Source organism: Rhinolophus hipposideros, assembly GCF_964194185.1.
Source record: "Rhinolophus hipposideros genome assembly, chromosome: 23".
Classification (NCBI taxonomy): Eukaryota; Metazoa; Chordata; class Mammalia; order Chiroptera; family Rhinolophidae; genus Rhinolophus; species Rhinolophus hipposideros.
In genome coordinates this window covers 45,568,704-45,577,342 of record NC_138069.1, presented here as the reverse complement: position 1 = coordinate 45,577,342, position 8,639 = coordinate 45,568,704, and the positions used below count along the sequence as shown (strand labels likewise).

The window sequence follows — 8,639 nt, the reverse complement described above, 5'->3', positions numbered from 1 at the left end:
CTGGTCCCCCTGCGGGTCCCCGCCCCCGGGCCGCAGCCGGAGAGCCAGCCCTGCCCCGGAGCCGCCCCTCCTCCGCCGGCCAGCCCGGCGCCCGGCGCGGCCCACGGAGCCGCGGATCGGATCGCGCCGTGCGGTGGCCACCACATCCGCAGCCCGCCGCGCCCGCCGGGAATGGGCCGCAGCGCCGGGCCCCCGTGCGCCTGATGAGCGCGGCCCGGGCCCCAGGGAGCAGAGCCGGCCGCTGCGTGAGCGGGGCCTCCTCCGGCTGCGGCGCCAGCTCCGCGCACAAGGGCCGCTGGGCCCGGCCCCGACATGGCGCGGCCGGCGGGCGCTTGGGCGGTGGGCGCCCCACGCGTGGAGCGCGCCCGGGGGCAGCCCCGGAGCTCGTAGCCGCCCGACTCCGGAGGGACCTTGACCCGCGCCGCCGCGCCGCGTCCGTGCCCGGCCGACGCTAGGGGCGCGCGGAGCTCGCTCGGGAGGCGCCCGGCCGCGAGGATGGTCCCGCCGCGCCGGTTCCGTGCGCTCGTCCTGGCGGCGTTGCTGGCGGCCTGCGCGCTGCACATCGTGCTGGACCTGCTGCCCAAGCTGGGGCGGCGCGCGGCGGGGGCCCCGGGGGAGCCCGGCTGCTCCTGCGCGCAGCCCGCGGCCGAGGCGGGTGCCCCCGGCGGGGCCAGGGCGCGGGGCCGCCCCGGGGAGCCTCCGGGCCCCGCTCCCGCCGCCGCGGCACCGCCGGGCTGGCCCGACAAGCACACGCTGCGCATCCTGCAGGACTTCAGCTCCGACCCCTCCTCCAACCTCACGTCCCACTCGCTGGAGAAGCTGCCGCCGGCGGCCGAGCCGGCCGAGGGCGCGTCGCGGGGCCCGGACCCCGGCGCCCCGAGACCTCGCGACGCAGCGCAGCGGCCGCTGCTCCGAGACCCCGGCCCCCGCCGGGCGGCGCCGCCCCCAGGCCCCAGCGGGGACGGCTCCCTCTTGGCCAGGCTGTTCGAACACCCCCTGTACCGGGTCGCGGGGCCCCCGCTGACAGAAGACGACGTCCTCTTCAATGTGAACAGCGACATCAGATTCAACCCCAAGGCGGCGGCGGAGAGCCCCAACTGGTGAGTGGGGTGGGGTCCCCTCCGCGGTGCCCGGCAGGCCCGAGCCCGGGGGCAGCCACGCGCCCTCTGAGGATCAACGCGGACGCGTGTGTCCCTGCACATCCGAGGCCTGTGGAAGCGGCCCGGGGCCCTGGGCAGCGCCGGGCTCTTTGTCTCCAGATGGCTGACTGCCCCCCTGAGAAGGGCTGCGGCCTCGGGAGCTGCTCCGGGTTGGCACCGGCCTGAAGGCAGAGCGGGGGAGGGTCAGCGCTGCAGGTACAGCAAAGCACAGCTGGCCTGCATGGCTCCGGCCGCTGGCTTGGGTGACATCAGGCAATGAATGAAGGCGGTGGCAGGGCCCCTACCCTTTGCCTGGGGAGCTGCTGACTGCCAAGCTGTCAGACACGTGGCGGCATTGCTCTGATGGACACATCGAAAGGTCTGGACAGACCCAGTGGTCCAGTCGCTGAGAACGGCCTTAGCAGAGGGGCTGCAGGCCCAGAGAACCTGAGGAAGGTGCTCTCCCAGCCGTGTGTGCACTGCTGCCAGCCTTGGAGCAGTGCCAGCTGCAGGGGGGGCAGCCTGGTCTATGGGGAGAGATCCCCCTGGAGCATCTCTTAAAACTGCACTGATTTAAACCCTTCCCCCAAGGCCCTCCTCAGCCACCAAGGTCAGAATAAGCAGATGCTGCAACCTAGAGTAGTGAAATATTAACTAGCAGCATGGCCAGAATAAACAACTGCCTGCAAAAGGTTACCCAAGCCACCAGGGGAAAGGCCAGTTTCCAAAACATCTTAGAAAATCCTTTCTCCTGTGAAATTTGATCAGGCCCAGTGTTTTCTGTCTGAACACACCAAGGGGTTGGTTTGGTGGACTCTGGGCTTTGTCTGCTGGCCAGGTTCAAGGAAATGCTCAGAAACTTGAGAATTGGGACAGTGGCCTGGACCTGTGGCTCATCGTAGGACAGACAGCCAGTGGCCAGTGATGGAGCCACCTGTCGTGTCCATTGGGGGACAGGAGTTGGGGCCGAAAGGCCTCACTTGCAGGTGAATTAGCACTAAGACAAGTCCGCTTTTCCCTGCAGTGCAGCAGCAAACAGGTCTGCTCTCCCCAGGCTGGCCCCTGAGTCAAGCTAGAAGGGTAGCCTGGTGGACGGCAGGCCCTGTCTGGGCCTTGGCCTCCTTCCTCTCTCCCCACCCAAGACTGATCTCATTAAGATTAAATTTAGCCCTGTTGCATCATTCCTACCCCAGGTGGTTAGAACCAAAGCAGTTCCCAAGGAGAGTTTCTGACAGACTGGGCGTGTCTGTGACTTGCACATAGTCTGTGGTCAAAGATGAGTTCTTTCTTCTGCCCCCGGGAAGGGCCGACAGCTCCTTGCACCCCAGGCTGACATCATGCTTGTCAGGCTGTTTTGGTGGCCCCAGGACAGACACGGTGGGGCCTGGTGCTGACATCCTGGGTTTGGTCCTGCTCTAGTTATAGCTGTCTGGGCGGCTCGGGGGTAAGTAAGCATTATGGCCTCCAGGTATGTTATTAGTTGGTGGAACACAGCCCCAGGAAAAGTGTGGACTGCAGCATTCTGCTGGAGCCGGACACCGCTGAATAAGTCTGCATTCATTTGGGTCCAGACTTAACACCTTGGCGCCCATGGCCAGCCCCCTGGCGCTCTGCTCTCTGCTGACTCTGGGTCACTCTCACTTCCACAGGCCACCCGGAGGTCCTGAGGACGAAGCGTTCTTACCCACCGGGGAGGCGGCCGTGGACGCCTATCCCAACTGGCTCAAGTTCCACCTGGGCATTAACCGGTATGAGCTGTACTCCAGGCGCAGCCCAGCGGTCGAAGCGCTGCTGTGTGACCTCGGCGTGCAGAAGATAACCAGTGTCGGTAGGTGCCCTTGCTGTGCCTTTCAGTGGGGTCGGCCTGTGGGGCCTTGCTGCACATCACTGCCCAGGAGGTCTATGCCCCCGCTGTCCACACAGAGGCACCTGAAGGCTTTGCGGGCAGGGACTCCCGAGGGCTGCCTTCTGCTGTCCCTAGAGGAGTGAGGGCATGGCCATGCCACACAGCCCTTCCTAGTGCATGCTGCCTCCCCACCTGAGCAGGGGCACAGCACTTTCTAGGTCACAGATGCCCCCCACATGGGGAAGGAAGGAACAGCCTGGGGGCCCGGCCCCCCTCGGTGTGGCGGGAGACACAGTGGAGCCCTGAGTCTTCTTGTGCCGGATCAGCATGCAGGCTCAGCCAGGTGCTTTTGTGAGATCGTGTGGAGGATGAGGGTGGAGGCCACGCAGCTGGCATCCCAGGGCAGTGCCTTTGGGGGTCCTTTGGGACCCGCTGCATCGGACAAGAAAGGGCTCCGGGCACTGGTTTTGGGGAAACATGTCAGCACTTGGGTCTGTGGGCAAGAGTTCGTGAAGGTCCCTGTCAGTCACTGATGGCTTGGAGAGGCAAGGGGGATGGGCTGAGGCCCCAGGGTGGGAAGAGTCCCCAGGGGCTTTGCAAGGACACTTGGCCAGCGGGGTTGGAAGGACGGTGGTGGCTGGTGGGGGGACACATGAGTACAGGTCCCCACGCTATGTCGCAGAGCAGGCATTTCCAGCAACTTTCTTCTTGGTATCTGGTAAGCAGCCCTGATGCTGAAAGGTCACCTGGGTTCTGTCCAGGTGCTGACAGAGGGGACCTACATGTGACCTATGACACTGGCAGGGATTTTGCAGAGTTCTCCGGAGGTTTTTGGCTCTCTCTGCCGGGCTTCAGCTGTGTGCTGGGCACTCGGTATGGAAAGATGGACTTGCAGCTTCTCCCAGCACGTGACTGTCCACCCTCGGGGAAGGGAACTGGCCAGAGCAAGCTGGTGGTCTCCCCCACTTGCTTGCTGCCCAGAAGGGATGTGAGCACCTCCTTGAGCCCCGCGCTCCCCCCACCCCCCGTCCCCGCCCACGGGAAGCTCAGCCTCCATCCTGTCCCTCAGCCCAGGGCTTCAGGCTATGCTGGGAAGCAGCCGTGTGAATGACAGGACTGTCTGCTAGACAGCCCCAGCTGGTGTCCCTGTCACTCCTGCAAACAGCTGAGGCCGTTAGAGAAACATCTGGTGCACTGAGTCTGCTCAGCGGGTTTCCTGGCACCTCCGGCATGACACCCTTTTTCTGGGTGGTGGGCACTTGGGGGTGAGTCCAGCCCCTGAACTCCGCTGCCTCCTGACCTGAGTCCAAGGGGACAGGAAAGACGCACACTGACCAGGTGTAGGTACCACACAGATAAAGTCTAGGAGCGTTTAGAGAATAGATGACCTCTGGAAGGAGGAACAAGGAGGGCCCTCTGTAAGGGGAGGCACAGACTGTTCTTAAATGAACTGTAGGCTTTCATCACAGGTCCTTCCACAGGAGGGCGGGGCTATCCGGGAAAAAAACGAGAACAACAGTTTAAAACCAGAAGGTTTTTAGGGAAGTGCAGCATTCTTGTTAAAGAGCCTGCTGCTGCCCGTGTGCACTGCTCTCTGCCTCAGTTTTCCCATCTGTCTAGTGGGCTCATGCTGGAGAACGCTGCATCTGACTCTAATTAAAGATGGTGGATGTGAGCACGCTTGGGAAATGTTGTGCTTTGCAGGGTGGGCTTCCACGGCCACTCCCTTGAGTGCAAATGCAGGGTCTGGGGTAAAGGGAGGGCTGCAAGGATGCAGAAGCAGACCAGGCAGTTCTCAGGACACTGCTGTATGCAGAGGGCAGAGCTCAGGAGCTCAGGGAGCAGCTGCAGGGAGGATGGGCCACCCAGGCTCCCAGGCAGTTTTGCCGCTCCTGGCATCCTCCGCAGGGGCCTGGCCTTGGGGCACCTCACTCCCTTTGTTTCAACTGTCCTGGGCATTGTTGCCTAAGCTGCGTGGCATCGCTGTGTGGTGGACAAAGCCTGTGGCTTGAGATCCAGCCACCCCAGCCTTCTGGCTTGGTGTGACCTCGGGTGCCCACATGTCTCCTACAGGTTGTCTGATCTGACCTCACTCACCCCTAAGCCAGTCTGTTCCTTGGGGCAGAGGGTCCGTCAGAGCCAGACTGGTCATTCACCGTCATTCTGCAGGTGTCCAAAAGTGCTGGAAGGTTGACTGATGGGTCCAGGTGCTGCCCCCACCGCCGCCCCCCAGCAGAACAGCAGGCCTGGTGAGAGCCTGGTCCCACCAGTCACAAGCCAAAGTGACTTTGGGCAAATGCATTATCCCCTCTGGCTTCGGGCTGCTCACAGGCACACAGGGATGGTTATAACCTGGACTCTGTAGTCTCTGAAGTCCAAATGTAACTCATTTGACAGCAAACCTGACTCAACCTGAACGTACACGGGACAAACCCTAAATCAGTGAGGCTCTTCATGCACCCTTGTTTTTCTCCCTTGGGGTAAATGTGCACACATCCTGAGGAGACTGGACTGAGTGTAATTACAGGGCTGTGCCCCAGGCTGTTCAGGGTGACACGTGACATGTGTTCCCTATACAGGCACCGGTGCCTTTTGTCATCTGAAGTTTCGAAATCCCTGAATGCTTCTGCCCCCCGGAGATTTTGAGGAAGGACGTGAACCCCAGAGACGTCCTTAAGGGGGTGTTGAGAGGCTTCGTGGGTAAACAAAGAGCTGCAAGCAGCACCAAGCAGCCCTGTGAGGGCAGAGCCTCTGTGCCTGGGGTGGCTGGTGCAGCCTGGCCGGCTCCTGGAGAACGGCCGCAGTCCACACTTGGCCCCCGTCTCCCTGCTGCCTCGGGCCTAAATGCACCCAAGTAAGGTCACAACTGTGGGAAGGCCCCTCACCTGTGAGCAGAGTGCTGCCCACACACCGCTCAGGTGTCCAGGCCAAGGTCTGCAGGCGGCAGGAGAGGAGCTGGCCCAGGGCCAGGCGGCACTGTCCCTTGGTCCCTCCACTGAGCGCACACTTTCCGGCGGGTGGCTGCCCCCACATCCAGCTGGATGTTTGGTTCAAAACCCAGCTGCGAGAGACAGCCCCTGGCTATGGCCCTCGGCCGAGCAGGTCCAGCTGGGCAGGTTTGGAGACTGGAGTCCATAGATAGGATCTGTGTGCTGCTGGTGGCGGGGCCCCTGCCCCTGCCCCTGCCATTGCTGTGACCTGGAGGACCCTGGGGAAGCCTGGATGGCAGCCCCTTCAGGGGAGCCCAGAGGATGCTGCAGGATTCAGGTTTCACCACCATCCTTTACAGCATGAAGTAGAAGAAAAGAAAGACATGGAAGTCACGGTGACCCATGGTGGTGGCGTAAGAAAGATTCTAAATTTAAAGAGCTGGAAATCCAACCCACCTTCTGACGGCCATTCTACAAATAGGGAAACTGAGGCCTCCAAGAGGGACGCTGCGCTGGTACATCTCTGCCTCCTCAGCTGGCTGGCCCCGGCTGGCCACTTTTATCTTTGACTTGCTCATTTCATTATTGAACGAAGCTGGAAATGTGACGGAGCGTGATGCCTGCAAGGTCCCCACAGGTTTGTCTCAGGACGATTCCGCTAAAGTGCCCAGCTTAGAACCGCGCTTGAAGCCAGCAGAGTACTCACAGTGGCTCCTGCCACTTGGAACGTTTTCACCCCTGAAAAGGCTTGAGCCGTCACCTCCTCTGTTCAGCAGGAAATCAGGCATGCGGCGCGTCTGCTCAGGGATGACAATTAAGTCGCCATCATGCACAGTTATGGACGCAAAGAATAAACGGCTGAGCGAACAAGTCTGTACTTGGAAAGAAAGAGCCACTCTGGCCTGAGGATGGGCGACCTCCGGCCGGCAGCGCACAGGGCAGGGACAAAGCCGGTCGGTGCCTGCACAGCAGAGAACAACGCAGGAGGGACAGGAGTCCTGGGCACCGGATGGCTGGGCTGGGATCCACGACCGGCTGGCCCCTAGGAGCAAAGGCTGCTGCAGGGGCCGCGCTCGGCCGCTGCCCCGGGTTCCCAGGCACCGCTGGCTCTAGTCAGAGGGGGCTCCTCTGGAAGGCAGTTCGGGCCAGAAAGGCCCCAGCTCCCCCTTCCGCCTCGGATCCCAGTCTTCGGGACCTGGCTCGGGCCTGAAGAAGCAGAGCTGAAAATGCCCAGTTCGCCTGACGTACATGGAGGCCCAGTGTGGAGGGGCCGCAGACCATCCCAGAGCATGACTGTCAGGGCGCGGGAGGGGGCTGCAAATAGCTGAGCCCTCCCCAACTCTCCTCCCAGTCTCTAGAGCAGGGGTGTCCAAACTTTTTTCAACGGTTTTCACCAAGGGCCATACGCAGTAAAATACACAAACAGCCGGGCCACTCACTCGAGGTGAAGTACTATTGCCTCACCTGGTTTATTTAAGTAAACTAAATATATTTTTGGAATTTGCTGCGGGCCAATTAACAATGGATTGCGGGCGGCAGTCGGCCCGCGGGCCGCAGTTTGGACACCCCTGGTCTAGAGGAAGCTCCAGAAGAGAATCCCACTAGGTGCTAACCCAGCATCACCCCGCCCGCACCTCTCCACTGCGCAGACGGCAGCTGCGGCCCCAGAACCCAGCATGTGTGTCTTCTAGTTGGGTTCCTTCCAAGTCTAGGACTGGTTTCCACCATGGCAGTGTGGTCGTTTCCCTTTTGAGTAAATATAATTTTCAAAATGAAAGTGAGCTGTCTCTAGGGAAAGCACGGCACCGACAGCAGTCTAGGCTGGCGGCAGTCATGGCCCAAACAGCCAGGGTGCTGTGCAGTGGACGGAATGTGCGCAGCGGAGGCGGACACCTCCCGAGGCTCAGAGCGCAGGCAGCGGTCACTCAGCCTCTTCCAGCCCCTCAAGTGGGAGCAGACACCCATGGTTCTTGTCCCCTCAATGCCAGCCCCAGTGTCATCTCCGACGTATGAGTGGACGTGCCCCAGCCCTCTCCATGAGCCCAAGCCCTCGGTGCCCAAGGACAGTATAACATGACCTGCATGGCCACCCAGGAGTGTGGCCTCCTCTCCCCATGGGGTGAGGAAGGCGGGTGAAGAAGAACAGGTGATCTAAATGCTCCTGGTGTCACACTCTCCAAATCTGAGCCATCCTTGAGCAAGGCCCTCACTTCCTCGGAACCTTAAACCAAGGCAGTGGCTGTGAAAACACCTGTGACCCCTAAGGACAGTCTTGCTTCACATTGACATGACCTTGGCCAAGGGTGGTGACGTCAGAGACTCCCATTGGAGGCCTGGCAGCGCCTCCTGCGTGGACGTGTTTGTGCAATCCACAGATGTCTAAGAAATGGGATCAGTGCATTTGAAAGTGAGGAGGTGGCCCATCAAAATACAGTTGAGGATTGTCATTCGGAATGAGGGGACCGGTGGTGCTGGCTCTGGTTTCCACAGGAAGGAAAGGGCTGAGTGGTGGCTGTGCCCAGTGTGCAGGACCCAGGTCTCGTCCAGAAAGGGATGGAGGTGTGTGGCACAGGATGAGCCAGGGGCACACCACAGGGTCCTGTGTCTCCCGCGCCTGGTCCCCAGCCGGGCACGCGGGTGTTGGGGCTCCGGCCCAGGCTTCACACCTTTCTCCTTGGTTCTCGGTTTCACTTGCTCTTTCCTTGGGGGGGTTCCTGGGGAGCG

The 8,639-nt window shown here is 61.3% G+C and overlaps 1 protein-coding gene across 2 annotated transcripts in view; it reads left to right on the top strand.

Annotated features, from left to right (window-relative positions):
- Nucleotides 1-364: 364 nt before the first annotated feature.
- Nucleotides 365-8,639, top strand: part of FAM20C (FAM20C golgi associated secretory pathway kinase) — a 32,752-nt gene continuing 24,477 nt past the window's right edge. For both annotated transcript variants that reach the window (XM_081035396.1, XM_081035395.1), the window contains exons 1-2: nucleotides 365-1,100; nucleotides 2,789-2,967. In XM_081035396.1, coding sequence (XP_080891522.1) covers nucleotides 496-1,100; nucleotides 2,789-2,967 — 784 coding nt within the window. In that variant the 5' untranslated portion in view covers nucleotides 365-495. The remainder of the gene's footprint in view (nucleotides 1,101-2,788; nucleotides 2,968-8,639) is intronic.